At 48.7% G+C, this 19439-nt stretch overlaps 1 protein-coding gene across 7 annotated transcripts in view; it reads left to right on the forward strand.

Moving 5' to 3' along the window:
* The window catches only part of MYH10 (myosin heavy chain 10), a 129895-nt gene that overhangs the window by 26558 nt on the left and 83898 nt on the right, over window positions 1–19439 (forward strand). For all 7 annotated transcript variants that reach the window (XM_053892662.1, XM_053892663.1, XM_053892665.1 and 4 more), the window contains exons 4-5: window positions 3475–3502; window positions 18751–18853. In XM_053892662.1, coding sequence (XP_053748637.1) covers window positions 3475–3502; window positions 18751–18853 — 131 coding nt within the window. The remainder of the gene's footprint in view (window positions 1–3474; window positions 3503–18750; window positions 18854–19439) is intronic.

Here is a 19439-nt window from a genome sequence, read left to right on the forward strand (position 1 = left end):
GTTTATTTTCTTGCCTTGTAATAATGTTCAGTAGGTGTGGCGACAACAGACATCCTTGCCTTGTTCCTGGTCTCGGGCACACCTTTCACCTTTTCACCATGAAGGATGGTGTTCATGTACACATTTTTTGTTCATGAAATTCTTTTGTATTCCTAGTTTGCTCGGTTTTTTTTTCTTCTTCTTTTAACACGACTGAATGTTGAGTTTTGTCAAATGCATTTTCTACATCTATTCAGATATTCTGTGGTCTGTAGATAAGGTGAGTTAGATCATTGGCCTTTGGGTGCTGAACTAACCCTGTGTGGCCAGGATGAAGGTCACCTGCTTCTCATGTGTGTACCCCCTTTGTCTGTGTCGTCGGATTTGATCTGCTCACGTGTTGTTGAGAATTTCTGTGCCCTTGCTGATGACAGAGATTTGTGTGTCATTTTCTTGTATTGTAACGTCTCTGTAGCCGTAGCGTCAGAGTCGGGCTTGTCTCTGAGAATGGATTGGGAGGGAGAGGTTTCTTCCTCTTGAATTTTCTGAAAAGTTTGGTATGGTTATTTTTCCCCTTAAATGTTGTGTGGAATTCACTAGTGAAATACGTTTTCTTTGCAGGAAGGCTTTTAATTACACATTCAATTTATTTTTACCTGAGGTGTAATTGACATGTAACGTTAATATTAGTTCCACAAGATCAAGTTCTTTAACAGATATGGGGCCAATCAGGTTATTCGTTCTTCTGAAATGAGCTTTAGTGGTTTACGTCTTTTTAAAAAATTGCCTTTTTTATCTTAGTTCTCAGACTGTGTCTGTGGGATCCTAGGTGGCTGTTCTCTGTCTTATTCTAGACTTTGGCAATTTGTGTCTTTTTCCTGATCAGTTTGGCTGGAAGTTTATCAATTGTATGATTTTTTTCAAATAACCAGAATTTGGTTACATTTTTTTTCTTCTTTTTCCTGTTCCCCATTTCATTGATTTCTGTTCTTTCTCATTTCCGTTCTTCTTTCTAATTTGAATTTGATTTGCTCTCGTCTAGTTTTTTAAGGTAGGAGCTGAGGTCATTGATCGGAAACCACTTCTGCTGTTGTATTATGATTTAACTCGGTATGGATTCACCGAGTACCTCCATGTGTGATTCTTGGGAGGTGCTTTGGGAAACACTGAGCTGGGAAAGGACTCCATAGTCTTTAGGAGGCTGGATGCATTTTTGAAAGCGAAATGGTTTCCCTCAAATATCAGTTCAGGCTCTGGTTACATTTACAGGTGTTTAGAGATCGAGGTCGTCGTACGTTGTTATAGTTCTTTAGTCTGCAGGGTGAGGAGGATTCAGTGAGGCAGAAGGGAGGCGTGGTCGGATCACGGCTGGCGAGCATCTTAGAGGCGATCAAGCCCAACCCCTTACTGCACAGATGGGGAAACTGAGGCGCAGAGCCAGCACAAGACCAGACAGACGAACATCGAGGACAGAGAAGTCTGGCGAGCAGAGCTGGCTCGGGCTGCGGCGGTGAGAAGCACAGGAAATGAAGTACGGGGCAGATTGGAACAGTAGGTGGTGGTTGTGAGGGTCTCCGGTTTCGAACAACGATAGCAAGTGTGTGCAGATGCCCGAAGGGAGCCGTCCTGAGTTAATTCGGAGGCAGTTGAGTTTTGGTTAGTTTTTGTATGTGTGCACTGCTTCAGAAAAGCCGTAAGAAACTTGGTGTGGTGGGGTTCTCTGGAAGTTGCTCAGACCTGGAGAATTTAGGGCTCTGGGGGCTCCTATTTACAGTGAATAAATACGGATTTGTTAAAATCCTAGCCGCATGGGTGAAGAACGCGGGAAGAGCAGGGCATCAGTGGCGCATTTATAGATGCGGAGTCAGTTCACGGCAGAGTGGGAACCAGGGCACAAGCTTGCAGAGCCCAGGGCGGCACCGGGCACTGACTTTGAGCCACCGAAGGTGCTGGCGTAGGGAAGCGAGCCGGATCTCACGCAGCACCGCCTCGTGGGCAGGCACTGGCGGTATCGTGTGTCGAACTCCAGAATATGGCCGGTGGAAAGGAGGACGCATCGAGGAACCAGAGGGGCCCCAACTGAGCTGAGCACGGAAGGACACGTGGGGACACACGGTGGCCGTGGGCCTGGGGCAGCGCGTGGAAGGAAGGGCATGTCATGACCCCTGCGAGAGCAGACCAGTAAAGGAGGCAGGGGTCAGCCTCGTCCTGTGAACGTGGCCTGCGCAGCCGGAGGGAGGGATAGGGCGGTGGTCAGGGGCCGTTCCCAGTTCAGTGAGACTTGAGGCACTGGGCAGTAACACGCTCTTTGTAGAACTCAGTTTATACACAGAGTGTACGAATAGGTTAGTTTATTTTAATAATACCGTGACATTTCTCTTTGACAAAAGCTACTTATGCCGGCGGGGGGGTGCCTGGGGGGGCTTGTGGGTTAAGCAGCTGACTCTTGATGTTAGCTCAGGTCTTGGTCTCAGGGTCGTGAGTTCAAGCCCCACGCTGGGCGTGAAGACTACCTTAAAAAAAAAAAAAAAATGCTGTCTGTGCCTGAACTACTGTGAGACGCTTATTGGGTCCTGATGTAGCCACCCAAGGGCGAGCAGCCTCTGCATAGGAGTGACGAAAGATCCACCTGGGCCGGTCCCTGCGAGCACAGGCCCGGGTCGTCACCCCTCAGCGGCTGCGGGACCTGGGTGGATTACCTGACCCCCTCCAGGAGCATTTTCTCATCTGCAAAAATGGATATCCACGCGCATAAATGATTAGAAATCATACATCCCACACTGGGGGGCAGGGAGGGGGCCTGTCCGTGGGCTCGCTGTGGGTTTGAATGTCACCTTCTCATTCGAAAAGATTTAGGTCGTTCGTCACTTTAACGTCATGTGCGATTCTGCTTCTGCTGTACGTTGTTTTGTTATTTTTGCTGCCTCTACCATCGCGACCTGAGACGCTGGTTACGCTGCATTTAGATGTCTGTCCACCTTCAGCCTTCCCCACTCAGGGTTTGATTTTTTTCTCTCTCTCTTTTTCTAATAACGATTCCTCCCTAGTTGTGAGTGTTCTCGAAGCCTTTCTGAAACCTCACCCTGCCATCGGAGTCACCTGGGCAACTTACTGAAACAGGGAATTTCAATCCCAACCCCCTGAAAATGATCCCGTGAGGGAGGGGCCCTGGGGGACACGTTTTTAATAAGGTTCCCCAGGTGAAGCCGTTATGCACACGGCTTGAGCGTCAAGGTTGATTAGGCACATAAAGCCTCCGAAGCCGGGCTGTTATTCCCACCCCCCCACCCCTCCCCTCCCCCCAAAGATCTGGCCTTGTAAGGCAAAACAAGGGTGACTGGATTTAGGGCCCTGTAAGGGTTGGGGAAGCAGCGGGGCAGGAGCGGAGTTACTAACACTCTGTGGGCCGTTACTGCAACGTTATTGTATCAAGTGTTTAAAACACCAGGCAAATGGTCACTTTCTTTTTTTTGTTTGTTTTGTTTTGTTTTCTAGATCGTGAGGACCAGTCAATTCTTTGCACGTAAGTAAATTTCAAACGTTCGGACTTGTTTTCGATTCTGTTGGAAACTAAAGCAATTGGGGGAGGGGGTGGGGGGTGCAGAGTAGTAATTTTAAGAATTTGACGTAAACCTTGGCAGTTACCATTTTAAGACTAAGATGATGTGAGTTGTGTAAATTGGGGGTTCACTGTTTGGCCGTCAAACCAGGCCTTTCCCACGTTTCTCAGCGTTGATCTGTGACACTTCGGGCTTGAGTTTATATGTGCGCCTGTTGGGCTACTGGACATTTTACCCGGTGAACATTACCGACGGTCGTGGGCCTTGTGTGCTGAGTGCTAGAGAGTCGGAATTGGACGAAGCCGTATCCACAGCAGGACACCATTAGATCTGCTTAGAAAAGGATTGTTAGGAAGACCGGACTGGCTGCGGTGTGGATGGCAGATGGACTGGAAGACCTGTGGGGAGGCTGTTGGGAGTTGCAGGCGAGAGGCAGTGACCTCAGGCAGAGGTGTGACCGCATCCGGAGCTGAGCAAGGAGCTGAGCAAGGAGACCCGCTCAGTGAGGAGGGGGAGTTAGTGAAAGGGTCCTCACAGCCTCAGTGGGGTCATTTGCTGTGCTGTGCGCCTGAATGTGGAGCTCAGGAGAGGGCTGCTCCAGGCGCCGAGACCTGACCCATCCGCGCAGCCCTGTAAAAGGAGGAGAGCGAAGGCCGGGTGTGGAGCCTTAGGAAAAAGTACATTCAGGGGTCGGGCGGAGGTCAGCGAGGCTGAGGGGGCAGAGTGAGCCCCACGGAGACAGGTGCATCGGGTGTGACCAGGGCCAAGAGAGAGGCCGGGCCAGGTGCACTTGAATGATGGGGAAGTGGAAAAGTTAAAACCGAAAGCCTCCGGTGTAGGCCTGCTCTCCGAAACAGAGTGAAGGCTGGTGGGCAGGTCAGCGGTGGAGAGTTCTCTGTGCGAGAGAGTAAATGCTGATGAGAGACCCGGGGGGCTGGAAATCCAGGAGGTTCTCCTCGGACGGCTTCTCTTCTATGAAGCGGCAAGTCCGGGATCTAATGCGGGGACAGCGGTCGGAGCAGCTGACACGGGTCTGTGGGTCGCATACGTTTTCTCCCGGCGGGGCTTAGCCTTTGGGTTCTACAAGTTAGCTTTTCCTGAGCAGCAAACCACCCTGAAACTTGACGGCTTAAAATACCCTTCCCAGCAACTGGGTCGGGCTCCTCCGGGTGGATCTGGGTCAGGCCGAGCAGCCCAGCTGGGCTGGCCCTGCACCTGTGCAGGTGTGTGTGTCGGGGGGGGGGGGGGGGGGGCGCTTGTGGCCGAGTGCTCTGCTCTCACCTCTGCATCCCCTCTCATTCTCCAGCGGGCCGACCCGGGCTTTTCACGGGGCGGCAAGGTTCCGGGAGTAGCAGATGGGCGCATTGTTCAAGTGCCTGCTTGCGTCCTGTGTGCTGCCTTCCCACTCCCATGTGAGACATGCGGCCCAGGCCAGAGTCAGGGTGGGAGACGACAGGGAGCAGAGAGAACGAGGCGCGAGACAGTCGGGGCCCTTGTTGTGGACCATCTACCAGCAGAGCGCCGGACTCGAACCAGGTCCAGTCCGTCAAAAGGGGAGCGATGGCCGGTTCGGCCAGTGGGGACCAGTGGAGCCAGAGAATCGAGAATATTGGCAGGAGAAGCTACCGCTGTGGACAGTGGGACGGCGGCACAGGGGAGGGGGTGGCTGGGAGGAAGCAGAGCGGTCGGGCGCGAGTGCTGGGGTCCGGAGGGATCGAAGATTAACGTTCGGGATACTGGTGTGTGCACAGGAAGGGCGGGCGGTGTGGCCACAGGCGTGAGTAGCTGGGGAGGGAGGAGGGGTCCCAGGGGCCGGGGCGTGGGATGTCACACGCACACATCACGGAGCGTGTAGCGCCAGCCGTTCATAACGCGGCATGATTTCACCTAGAGGTGTCCTTCGTCCTGAGATCGTCTCCCTCCCAGTTTTTTGGGAATAAAAAGTGCTTTCTTTTTTGAAACAAGACTGGAGGTTTTTGTTTTTAATGACCTTACTGGGGGAGATAAATCCGATGCTGTGACCTCAGAGAGGAGGGGTGGGGCAGGGCGGGGGCTTTGTCTGGAAACAGCATCATGGTAAGTGAGGAGGATGCCACTGACTTTCTTCCAGACGTGGGTCTGGGGCAGGGTTGGGGGGGCGGGGAGACCAGGGTGGTCCTCCCCTGAGAGGGCTGCCTGGGAGTGGTTGGGGACGGCGGGGGGGGGGGAACTAGGGCATTCAGGAAACCAGCCAGAGGAGGGAGCAGAGCACTCGAGGAAGAGGTGGGCAGTGTGGGTGACTTGCTTCCTCTGGAATGGGGGTCCCAGAGTGTGCAGAGGAAAGGGGGGAGCAGAAAATAAGGGGGTTTGGGAGCAGGAGAAAGCGCGAGCAGACCTAAGTGACCAGAGGAGCCAACGTCTTGGGCGTGAACACAGACGAGGATGGCAGGGCTGTGAGCCTGAGGGACCCCTAGACTCCGTCTCTGGGGGGCGGGCGGCGGATGGCGGAAGGGGGAGGGGACTTGGGTCTCTGCAGGCGGCGGCCGCGGCTGGTACGTACTGGCTTCCGGTGGATTCTTAGCTCAGGTGGGCAGGTGCCCACCAGCTTAGTTTCTAGACCCTGTTCCTTCTCACGATCGCTGGCGGCTTCTTGAAGAAGCCCGGTGCCGGCTGCACCAGGGTGGTCCAGCGCAGCCTCCAGGTGTGGAGGAAGGCAGGTGAGAAATGCACCAGGCAGTTTCCAAGGATTTGGTGTTACCGGAGCGTATGGTGTGAAGCAGAGAACCGATGGCAGCTTGAACTCAACATACTGCAAAACTGACCTTCGTGCCTGTGTGGACGGGATGCGTCGCCCAGCGTCCTTACTTGTCTCATCAGCTTTTAGGACTCTAGGCCCCAAGAGCTTACAGTGTCCCCTCCTTCTCTCAGGCCCCCGTTTCTAGTCACGTTGTTGGACATTTCTGTGTTGTCCTAGCCGGTCCCACACCTAATATCTGGCCCATTTTAGTGGATCCTGGCTGACTTCTGTGCCTTCCCTCCAGAGAGCATATATGCCCAAATTGGGGCACTTGAGTGGCTCAGACGGTTATTTCTGGTCATGATCTTACGGTTCATGGGTTCGAGCCCCTGAGTCTGGCTCTGCACTGACAGCACAGATTCTCTCTCTCTCTCTCTCTCTCTCTCTCTCTCTGCCCCTCCCCTGCTCTCGCTTTCTGTCTCTCAAATAAATAAAAAAAGAACTTAAAAAAAAAAAGAAGGAACATGCCAAAATTGGAACCCCCCTACACAGTAAGGTCCAACCCACACTGATTTTTCTCTCATCGGGCCCTTTTTTTTGTATATACTGCAGTTCTTGTCTACTTATTTCTGTCCTGTGTATCTTGTTTTGCAATTTATTAAGGTAGGAACCCTGACTTACCGTGACTGCTTTTTAATAATCCCTGAGAACCTGGCATGGTGTTCTGAACATAGTATCTACTTAGGAAATAGATAAAATTTCAAACAAAAGAATGAAATCTCTTAATGAAGGAGGAACCAAGACAACGGACTAAAGAACAGATTAAGAACTTTTAGGAACTGGTGATCCTATATGTTTTCAAAGGAAAAAACCTTTCTGGCATCATTTTTAAGAGGCATTTTACTTTGAAACTTAAAACTCATATGGATGTAGAATGGTGTATTGCCCCCATGAACCCATCACCCAGCTTCAGTGATCTTAATTTTTTTTTTTTTTTAATGTTTATTTTTGAGAGACAGAGCGTAAGTGAGGAGGGGCAGACAGAGAGGGAGACACAGAATCGGAAGCAGGCTCCAGGCTCTGAGCTGTCAGCACAGGGCCCGATGCGGGGCTCGAACCCACGGACCGTGAGATCATGACCTGAGCTGAGGTCGGAAGCTTAGCTGACTGAGCCACCCAGGCGCCCCTCAATGATTTTAAAATGTTTACCACATTTCCTTCATTTTTTCCCTTTTTTAAACTTTTGCTGATGCATTTCTGCCAGTTTTTGTGTTTAAAAAATTCAAACCTATAAAGTGGAAAGAACGATGCCATAAATGGCTATATACCTTTCACTCTGAATTCTCTGCGCCCACAAACAACTTTCATGAGTAACCATTTTATGAGTCAGTTGCAGACCTCCTGACACCTTGAGATACCTCAGCAGGTGTCTCCCAAGGACGAGGGTGTTCCCACGGGACCGCAGACCGCTAGCTCGCTTAGACCAACGTCCGTTCCATCCTGTCTACTGCAGAGTCTGTGTTTGATTTTCTGTGCTATTTCTCAACCTATTTTTTGTAACTTTTAAAATCGATGATCCTGTCGAGGCTCACTCCTTGCGTTAGTTAGGTCTCTTCAATTCGGTATTTTGGAATAGTCTCACTTTTCTTGCTTTTTTTTTTTCCTCCATTGGCTTGTATTCTCCAAAAGAGCCAGTTACTTAGAACCTCATCTGCAAGCGTCTTTTAAAGATTATCCATTGCAGGGGCCCCTGGGTGCCTCAGTCGATTAAGCAGCCAACTCTGTGATTCTCACAGTTAGTGAGACTGAGCCCCATGTCAGGCTCTGCGCTGACAGCACAGAGCCTGCTTGGGATTCTCTCTCTGCCTCTCTCTCTCTCTCTCTCTCTCTCTCTCTCAAAATAAATAAATACACTTAAAAAAAAATCTTTAGGGGCACCTGGGTGAGTGTCCGACTCTTAATTTCAGCTCAGAAATCCCGCACGGTTTGTGAGTTTGAGCCCCACATCAGGTTCCATGCTGACAGCTCAGAGTCTGCATGGGATTCTCTCTCTCTGCCCCTCCCCTGCTCGTGTGCTCTCTCTCTCTCTCTCTCTCTCTCAAAATAAATAAACTTAAAACTTTAAAAAAAGAAAACGGTTATCCATCGCAATGCAATTTTGACACGGATTACCCAGGGTGCACTCCCCCACACAGGGCCCTCACTGCAGACCCCAGCCTTAGGGGGTCCCAGGCTACCTGTACCTCTGACCAGCTGGCTATACATTTGGGGGTTGCTACCCCCTTGGATTTGACACTTCACTAGGATGACAAATCCGAGCCAACCAAGAGAAGAGACCGCGAGGGTGAAGTCTTGGAAGGTCCCCAATGTAAAGCTTCGTCTCCTCTGGCTCTTCCCCTCCCCCCCCCCCAAGCGTGTTGTCATTGCTTGTCCCCAACCAGGAAGCTCACCCAAGCTTTAGAGCCCAGAATTTTGGGGTCTCATTAGTAGGCACGATTGATTGAATCGTTGGCCATGCGATTGAATTCAGTCTCCAGCCCCTCTCCCCTCCCGGGACGTTGGGCTGGTTTCACATGGCTCACATGCCCAAAGTTATAACCATTTGCTTGGTCTTCCAATTATGGCCAGTGCCCGTCCTGGAACACCGTGAGTCACCTCATTAGCACAAGCTCTCTGGCCCACCGTGAATGACAGAGACTTTCCAAGGACTCACCAGGAGACAGAGACCAGGCTGATTGTCGATTGTGCAGTGTCTGTTAATAGTCACACAGGAATCTAGGCATCGGGACCCCACCAGCTGTGTAGGAGAGGTGAGCTGCAGCCTGCTTGTGGGCCAGCGAAGAAGAGAACCCGTGTGTCGTCTGTCCGCAGTGCCGGGACGGCAACCCCGCGAACAGTAAGCAGGGAGCCAGGTGCGAGACCTCTCCTCCTTGACTGGGTGGTTTGGGAGCTTGGGTGACCATGCTCGACGAGGCTCTGTGTAGTGTCTGGAAGCAGGAGACACTCGGGATGGCCGCTGTGGACTTAATGAAAGCTTAGCGAACGCTAATTGACTTTTGTCACCCAGAGTGCCCTCTGTGGGCACTTGTAATTAGTATCATTTTAGACTCGTTTGTCATCAATTAATAGGTTTGGATTTAGGAGCTGAGGCTCCTAGTCTGGTTTTCTCTTCTCGAGCACAGAGTAGCCATCAGCAAGTACCTTCTCTTTTCTTCTAACTTTTCCAAGCATCTTATTGTGGATATTTCCAAACCTAAAGCAAAATGGGAAGAATTTTGAATCCAGGATCCTAGACCCACCACCTAGATTCTACCAGTAATATTTTACTGTATTCTGTGATACACTGACCTGCTCAACCTTCTGTCCATGCATCAATCCATTTTCTTGTTTGTGTTGAGAGGAGATTTTTCCTTTCCCACCTCGCGTCCAGCACCCGGGGATTGCAAATTAATTGGCCGTAGAGTAACAGGAGAAAAGACTTCTATATTCTGTACTAAACTTGACGGAAAAGGAGGACAAGGGCTTCAAGGAGAGAGCATGAAGGATTCTGTCGGGCTTCATGATGCTAACGGCTGAATTTGCACTTCCTGGTCTGTCTGAATTTGCACTTCTTGGTCTGTCTTTTTCCAGTCCAGAGACTCCCCGGGATGATGGTCAGTGGCAGGTGTATTTTCAGGAGGCTCTGCTTAAGGTTAGATCCTGTTTCCTTCTGTGGCTGCTGATTAGAAATAAAGCAATTTTTATGCCACTTTGATGGGCTATCAGTCCCTTCCTTTGATTTATCTCAAGTTCAAGTGTAGATATCCGCACACTTCCCCTGAAACACTGCAGTGTAGGTAACGCTAACTAAAGCCCAATATTTATATCTTTATCTTTGGAGACATGATTTGCACGTGATGAAATACACAAGGCTTAAATCTGCTTCTGCTGAGTTATTCGTATCGTCTGAACCTCTGTCAAGATGGAGAACGTTACCGTCGCCCTGGAAGAAAGTTCCCTGGCAAATCCCCACCCCCACCTCTTTCAGCCTCTTTCAGGCTTTCTTTGTTCTTGGATACCACTGGTTGTGATATTTAATAACCCGTTTCTTGTTCGTATCTACTATAAGCTACATTGTGACTTGAGAAATATAAAAATGGGAAACAATGTATCTCAGATCTGAGAGGCTAGGAGATGTTCCATAGCATGTTCTGTGGTGCCTTTGAGTGTCCACCACGTAAAGAAGTCCAAGGGCGTGTAACTGGCATCCTTTCAAATTTAGCACCCAGCCAAGCTGGTTAAGTGTCCTATGTGAGAGTAACTAGTCAATTTTACGTAATAGTTATTTTATGTTGAGTCCTTCTGTGTACGTAGTATCCCAGAGAAAAACACAGGTGGAAGCAACATTTTTTTTTTTTATCTACTACCTAGGTGGTTTGATAGCCACTCTTTAACCTTTACTGTTTTAATCATTTACTCTGAACTTACTTTTCCACCAAAAGGATGAACATCTTAACTTCCCCTCTGGCCTCATCTGCCTACAACCACCTGGCCAGCCTTTTTCTGTGCGGACTCAGGCCGGGCATTGTGGGCTCCCAGTTAAGCGTCTACCCCCCGTGTGCTCATTGTTCTCACGTCCTGCCATGTTCCGTAGTAAAGACACTCAGGGTCTCCTTTATCCTGAGAAAGCCATGCACTTGGATCCCACGTAATTGGAGGTGAGATCCTATCAAGAGTGTTTCGTCAACGTGATTCTCTTCTCATTAGAATTAAAATTCACACTGCAGCCACGTGGGTGAGGAAATGATTCTGCCCTCTAAGCTCCGTTTTTAGAGAGTGATTTGTTTACATGTATGACTTCCTAACTGCTGGTTAACTCAAGTTTTTCTCCTTTTACGTGTATTTGGCAACGTAACCATTATAAAACCGTGGTTGCCCAACACTAGCCTTCCATCAGGATGTGATGAGACTTTTTTCTTTTTTTTTTTTCCTAAAGACTTTTTTTTTTTATAACTTTTTTTAACATTTATTTCTTTTAGAGAGAGAGAGACACACACACACACACTGAGAGCAGGGGAGGGGCAGAGAGAGAGGGAGACACAGAATCCGAAGCAGGCTCCAGGCTCTGAGTTGTCAGCACAGAGCCCGACGTGGGGCTCAAACCCACAGACTGTGAGATCATGACCTGAGCCGAAGTCGAATGCTTAACCGACTGAGCCACCCAGGCACCCTGACTTTTTTCTTACTGTTAAGGAATTTCATGTGTCCTATACAAATACACTAGGTGGTGCTGACCGAGCCCGCCTAGATTTAAAACAATTAGTTCTTGCCTAGGAGTAACCTGTGTTAAGAATTTAAGATCAGCAAATTGGTAGAATTGATTAAATAGCTAAAACCCCAAAATTCAGTCAACTGATCTTTGACAGAGGCTCGCAGGTAACATCATGGGGCAGAGAGAGGCCCTTTAATAAACGGTGCTGGACAACTGGACAGCCACATGTGGAAAAAAAAATGTAGACACAGCCTTTACACCCTTCGCAGAATGAACTAGAAAACGGATCATAGACCTAAACGTAAAACCCAAACTATAAAACTCGTATACGACAGGAGGAAATGTGGAGGCCCCTGGCTCTGGTGATGCTTTTTCTGATATTTAAAGACGTGACCCGTGTCTAGTCCTTCAGACTAAAGACATGACCCGTGAAAGAAACAATAAGCTGGACTTCATTAATATTAAAGAAGCTTCTGCTCTCGAAAGGACAACGTCAAGAGAATGAAAACATGAGCTAAAGACTGGGAGAAAATATTTTCAAAAGGCACATTGGGTAAAGGACTGTTACCCAAGATGTACCAGAAATATGTAAAATAAGAAAACAAACAACCTCATTAAAAAATGGTGCAGAGAGCTCAGCACATGACGTGGATGGCGAAGGAGTGCACGAAAAGATGCCCCACGTCACATACTAGCCGCACACACCCGCTAGAACGGCCAGAGTCTGCGGCGGCGACAACGCCAAATGCTGGCGAGGGCGTGGAGTGACAGGAACGGTCATTCGTCTCTGGTGGGAAAGCGAAACGGCGCAGCTTTGGAAGGCAGTGTGGTGGTTTCTTGCAAAGCCAGGCGTACTCAGCAGGATCCACCGGGCACACGCCTTAGCGTTTCCCCATCGGAATAAAACTTAGGTCTGCACGAAAACCTGCATCGTACACAATCACCCGAACTAGGACGCAACCAGGATGCCCTCCAGCAGGTGAATGGATAAAGTGGTCCATCCAGACGCTGGAATGTGATCCAGCACTAAAAAAGAAATGAGCTCTCAAGCCTCAAAAAGACACCGAGGAACCCCAGATGCGTATTAGTAAGTGAAAGCAGCCACTCCGAGAAGTTCCAACTATATGACATTCTGGAAAAGGCAAAAGCATGGAGACAGTGAGTAGATGAGCGGGTGCCGGGGGTGTGGGAAGGGAGGGGCGATGACTACAGGCAGAGCACAGAGGAACTTGATCGTCCTTTGCATGATATTCTAGTAGTAGGTACGAGTCATGCGTGTTTGTCCAAACCCATAGAATGTACCACAAACACCTGGAGTGGAGTGAACCTTCACGTAAACTGTGAACTCTGGGTGATTACGATGTCCCGTTTCAGTGATGTTGATAATAGAGGGGACTATGCGTGTGTGGGCACAGGGGTATATGGGAAATTTCTGCCTTTCTCGATTTTGTTGTAAGTCTAAAACTGCTTTAAAAACAAAAATTAAAAAACCCCCACACATCTAAGGCGACAGTGCGGTATATACTTGAAAAGCCATTGTGTTGTCAGTGGAAGTCTGGTATTCTCTCTTGTCTCCCGTGAACTAGCTCCACGACCCCACAGCCAGCTTCTCTGGACCACAGTGTGCTCTTTGTGCCCTCTTTAGAAGACCCTTTGTCTTAGAAATGCTCAAGTCTTAAAACTGTGGGAAGTTTTGGATTATTGTAGGTGCATCTCAATGGGAGCTAAATTATGGGGGAAAGAAGTATGCAAATCAGCTTGTGAATGGAAGTTTAAAATGTTCTTGACAAATACGCCAGGAAAGGGCACTAGCCTCTTTGCAAGTGTTAGCGCCATTAATCTTTGCAGTAGCCCCGTTAGCCCCAATTACGTGTCCCGTTATCCTCGGCTGACCCTGCCTGGTGTTAGCGCGATGGAGGACCTGAACTCAAGCCCTTCTTCTTTTTTTTCTTTAAAGTATATTTATTTTGAGAAAGAGAGTAAGCCAGGGAGGGGCAGAGAGAAAGAGAGAGAGAATCCCATGCAGACTCTGAGCTGTCAGCACGGAGCCTGATGTGGGGCTCGAACTCATGAACCATGAGATCATGACCTGAGCCGAAAGCAAGAGTCGGATGGTTAACCAACTGAGCCACCCGGGGACCCCGAACCCAAGCCCTTCTTGACCATAAAACCTCTGCTCTTGCTAATAAGCTGCTTTCTAACAGAACAGAGCTTTGGAACTACAGGAAAACATCAGCTAGTGTGTGGGCGGCGGGGGGGTGGGGGGGAGGTACATGTGTTGTTGGTTTTCAGATGGAGGTCATCTGAAGCAAGAATTTCAGGCAGAGGGTGTTTTTGAAACTAGATTGGATTTGATGTCACAAACATCCAGAGAGAATAAACACAGAAGCAGTTAAGATCTGGGGGAGGAGTCTCTCGCTGGAGAAATGTACCCGTGGTCCAGAAGGAACTCCAAGAAAGAGCCCACAATGGATCACGTGTTCGTGGTCCATCCCCCTGCTTCTCAGTACTGTTGCTTTTGACATTTTGTTTTGGATGGCACGCCTCTTTGAGAAGCCAGTGAAAGCCACAGACCTCTCTAGAACACTCGAACACCTCCAGCCTAGAGGCACCCCGGGTCTTATGTGTCCCGATGTCCTGTGCAGGACACAGGGCACCCCCCTCCCCCCAGCAGGCTCCTGGCTGTGCCTCGTGTGTCGTTGGCCTCGTACTTGCACCCCATGGGCCGGCAGCGAAGCCTGTGGCATCTCCAGGGTAGGGCTGCTTCGTCGGTACATACCGTTCGTGGGCGGAAATGAGGTCAGATCCTCGTGTCTGTCCTCCTCGCTCTTCGAGGTCGTGTTCTGTGCTCTCCTCCCTGAGGACTCTCCTGACCCCTCTGAGTTCCGTCACATCTTCACTTGTGTTCAAGCCGCTTTTATTCCTCCACTTCTGGCCGGGACAAAGGTGCCGCTCGTTCCCCTTTATAAAAAGTTGTTTCCAAGAATTCTGTGCTGTGGATCCTGCCTCCTCTTTCACAAACACATTCGGGTTCCTTTTTTTCTCTTTTTCATACTTCTGTGGATACCCTCGTCTTCATCGTTGCTGTTAGCACTCTTGCCACTGAGGGAGACCCCTTTCGGCCGGGGCAGCGCTAGGCTCCTTCCGTGGACTTAACCGGAGCTAGAAAGGGGTAGACAGGATTTGAACGTAGGGTAGGTCATTTTCATACCATAAGCCACATTCTTAACCATTACGCTAGCGTTATAGAGTCATAAAATAATTCGGAGTCCAGAAACTCAAGGTACTTTGTGAACGGTGGGTGAAGGGTGCACAGTAATGGGTGATGTTCACGGGATACAAGTTATGTGCCTTAGATGAACTGTATTTTTTCTTCACAGCAAGTCTTCCATGTGAGAAGCTACCGTCCACATTTGAAAATTTTTTAATTCTATTTATTTTGAGAGAGAGAGACAGCAGGGGAGGGGCAGAGAGAGGGAGAGAAAGAATGAGGAAGAATCCCAAGCAGGCTCCGCACTGTCAGCGTGGAGCCCGACGCGGGGCTTGAACTTGTGAACCGCAAGATCGTGACCTGAGCTGAAAGCAAGAGTCCAGTGCTTACCCGAGTGAGCCTCCCAGGCGCCCCGCTACTGTCCACATTTTAAGACAGGGAATAGGAGGTTCCCCACCTCCCCTCTTGGGACCTCAGTAGTGAGGTATTGGAATACATTCGTCTTTGCAGTGATAGTTTCTATGTCAGAGTTACCTTAGACCCGAAGTAGAAAAAATGTGGCAGAGTTTATATAAGCAGTTGAGAGGCACAGCCCGGGGAGTGTGACCGGGAAGGAACAAAATGCTTTAAGGACACACCGAAGCCTGTCCAATAGAGAGGAGTTTGTGGAGAAACCACAGAGGCAAGACTTAGCTGAAAAGGAACAATCATAAGTATTTTCGAGACAAGTAATGATCACTCTAAACGAGAGGCTCATTTCTGGGCGTAAGAGAAAAGTTATTTGTTTGAAAACAGCCGCCAGCATCATGATTAGCCTTGAAGCACTAAGTATTTTAAACAAAGTTAACCAAACAGAGAAAACCACTATCCTAGCTATTGAGCAATTATGCTTGAATAAAATCCAGATTCTTTGCCGTGACTTGGGGCACCCCCCCGACCCCCGTCCCTGCTGCATCCGGAGCCCCCGCGGTTCTCTGCCTCGCTGGTTGCCTCAGCTCCTACACCAGCCCCGTTCCTGGCAAAGATACTCCTTTGTGTTTGGGTCTCCATCCCCCCGCCCCAAACATGGCGCCCCCGGATTTCACTGGTCTGTTCTCCCCCATTTTGGAGGCTCCCCCAACCATCGAGTCTCCAGGAAAGTGTCCTCTGCTCCTCTCTGCCTCCTCCCCAACCCCAGCTGCCTCCTTGTTGCCCTCATGGCGTCCCTCATGTCTTACGCTTCTCTTATTTGTTTTTTGTGGTTTATTTTACGTCTTTGCCCCTGAACTTGAGCTCCCTGAGGACGCAGACTTTGTTCACCGCTCTAGCTCTTGCCCTTAGAAGAATGCCTAGCCTGGGTGGCTCAGTCGGTTAAGCGTCCGACTTCGGCTCAGGTCATGATCTTGAGGTTTGTGAGTTCGAGCCCCGTGTCGGGCTCTGTGCTGACAGCTTGGAGCCTGGAGCCTGCTTCGGATTCTGTGTCTCCCTCTCTCTCTCCTCCTCCCCCACTTGTGCTCTGTCTCTCCATCAAAATTAAATTAAAAATGTAAAAAAAAAAAAAAACAATTAAAAAAAAAAGAAGAAGAATGCCCAGTACACAGGGGTTGATTTGTATTTATTGAATGAGTGAATTAAAATGTATTACCTTATCCAGGTGCCAGCGGTAGCCAGGTAGAAGGTAAAGGACGTTAATAGCAGGAATAAAAAATATAAAAGGGAGCCTAGGAATAAACTTAAAACATGTGCAGGACCTGTATTCATTTATTCATTGGTATTTACGGAGCCCCTACTGTGCTGGGCACCAGGATTTCAAAGATGTAGAAGACCAACACAGTCCTTGATAGTTGCGAGCATAGAAAACACAAAATTTACCCGAGAGACAGAACACCTTTTCCCATTAAAAAAAAAAAAGTATGTTAATGTTACTTAATTCAAAATTCTGTCTCTTGTTTTTTTATTTATTGGGCAAGAAATGAGTGAGGCGTGACAAAACAATTATCTGAAGTTTATCTGAAAGAATAAACTTCAGAGACAACTTGATTTTTTTTTTTTTAAGTGTATTTATTTTGAGAGAGATAAGTGAGAGCAGGGGAAGGACAGAGAGAGAGAATCCCAAGCAGACTCCACACTATCAGCACAGAGCCCGACGTGGGGCTCGAACCTACAAACTGTGAGATTGTGACCCAAGCCTAAGTCGGGGCGTTTAACCAACCGAGACCCCCCGGTGCTCCCAGTTCCTCCACTTTACAAATGGTGGCATGGAGGCCCGGAGGAGACCGTTTCCTTCCTCAAAGCCATACAACTAGTTGGTCAGTGGGGCTCCCTTTACCCAGAGCCTCTTCAGTTGAGATTGTAGGTGTCTGGGTGCAGAGAAAATAATGCAGCCAGTAAACCCACTGACATACTTAAGTTGTGGACAAAAATAGTGCAATTCAGAGCACACTTTCCAGAAAGGGTCGGAGCTTGTTAGAAAAATTAGACTTCCAAGGCTTGGGTTGGGTACAACGGGTTTAGAGGATTATTAGTCGGCCATGTGTGTATTAACATTTTGGGGTTTCAGGAGGGTTTTTTTTAAGTTTGTTTATTTTGAGAGAGAGCAGGGAAGGGCAGAGAGAGGGAGAGAGAAGAGAGAGAAAGGATCCCAAGCAGGTTCCACGCTGTCAGCTCAAAGCCCAGTGTGGGGCTCAAATTCATCAACCGTGAGATCATGACCTGAGCTGAAACCACAAGTCAGATACTTAACCGACTGAGCCCCCCAGGCGCCCTGGTTTTTTCTTTTTTTTGTTTTTTTTCCCCCTGAGGCTTTTTTTTTTTACATCTAATTAGATAATGAAATTTTTTGTTTTATTTATCTTTTTATACAGTTTACCAGTGATTTAAGAATCACTGGGGCTTTTTGGGGTGTGTGTGTGTGTTTAGAGTTTAATTTTTTTATTTTGAGAGAGAGAGAGAGAAAGAACATGAGCAGGGGAAGGCCAGAGAGAGGAAGTGAGAGAAAATCCCAAGCAGGCTCCACACTGTCAGTGGAGAACCCAACATGGGTCTCGAACTCACAAACCGTGAAATCATGACCTGAGCTGATATCAAGAGTAGGGATGCTTAACCAACCTAGCCACCAGGCACCCCCAAAATTTCTACTTCAATCCAAATTGAGATTTTTATCAATTGTGAAGATAGGTTTACTTTGATCCGATCTTAGGGACCCTTTGATATTTGAACAGAAAGGCCAGAACTCAGGTAGCGCTGTGTGTCCAGAAGCTTCCCTGAATTTCAAGATCGGTACTTGAGTAGAAATCAAAAGCAGCCTTTGAAACGTGCCAGCCTTGTTTTAAAATGTAAAGCATACAAAGTGGTGGCATCTGTCCCGGTTCATCACAAAATTAATTCACGGTGTTCGTTCACTGTCTGTACACCTTGCGTAGCGGCTGTGGGTCAGCACTGCACGAGGTTCCGTGGATTAAAAAAAAACTAACACAAATAAACACAAATGCACAGTAAACAGACGCACATGCACGGGGTCCTGCCCTTTGCCCCAGGAGCCCAGGATGCGAGGCCGGCAGGTGGCTGAGGAGATGTGACAAAATATGTACAAGGTGCTGTGGCTGTAGGAACACTCGTCCGCTCCTTTGGGGGAAGAGCGAGAAAACCCTGCCTGGACCTGAGCGGCAAGGGGCAGCCCAGAGGTCTTCAGCTCCTTCAGATTAAATCCCCAGCGGTGGATGGGTTTCTGGTGCTGAGGAATGTTTTCATGACCTCTTACGATAAATGCTGCCTCTCTGGTGGAACCCCCAAACTCCTTGAAAAAAAAAACAACACAGCACTCTGAACATTTCCCTGTGTCTCACTGGCATCTCCAGGGGGTGGAAAAAGTGTGTGGTAATTTAATACCATTTAAAAATAACAATTTTCTGACTTCTGCCGATCGGTTTTTATCCTACATCCCCTTTATTTCCTACCAATTCTTGTTCCAACTCCATTTAATTTTGTTAATTACAACTTTGGAAGGTGGACGCCCTGCTTTCTTTAAGACAGCCCGTGTTACTGTTTCTTTCAGGGGTGAATCAGGTGCTGGGAAGACAGAAAATACTAAGAAAGTCATTCAGTACCTTGCTCATGTCGCTTCTTCGCACAAAGGACGGAAGGACCATAATATTCCTGTAAGTTTTCGTTCTGTTGTTCATTTAATGCCTCGGTTTATTCTTTTACGATTGCAGAAACCAGAATAAGGAAGCACAGCTACTCAGTGTCCTGCTGGAACTGACCGCCCCCTTGTCTCCACGGCTCCCGCCCAGAAACTTCCTCCGCTCAGGAGGGAATTGTAGTACCTAGGTTTTCTAACAGGCCAACCAGAATTACGATTCCGGCTTGAAGCCTGATTTCTTGCAAAGCTTTGGGAGGAATGGTTAACGATCGAAGAGCAGTGTTTTGAAGATTGCCTATTTCCACCAAAAGATGGTCCTCAAGGGTCTTTAGCTGTCTTTTCTGAGCATGGACACAGGCTGTTGCCACTGGCCATAGAAGCTTGAGACGAGGATGGAAATTTGGGGGCAGTCGATGATAGAAAAGGGGTACAAATAAAAGGGGGTCAGTGATCCTGAATCTGCCCAAGTGGCAGCTGATCCCTGAGGAACGCCAGCCAGATCCGCTGTCACAGCTCTGAGATGGACGGTCACGTGGTGCTTTAGATGTGGCTCACCGCTTAGGGAAAGGCCCAGACTCGCTAACGTTTGCGTTTATCTGTTT

The sequence above is a fragment of the Panthera pardus genome, unplaced genomic scaffold (assembly GCF_024362965.1).
Source record: "Panthera pardus isolate Hobbes unplaced genomic scaffold, ASM2436296v1 HiC_scaffold_3, whole genome shotgun sequence".
Classification (NCBI taxonomy): Eukaryota; Metazoa; Chordata; class Mammalia; order Carnivora; family Felidae; genus Panthera; species Panthera pardus.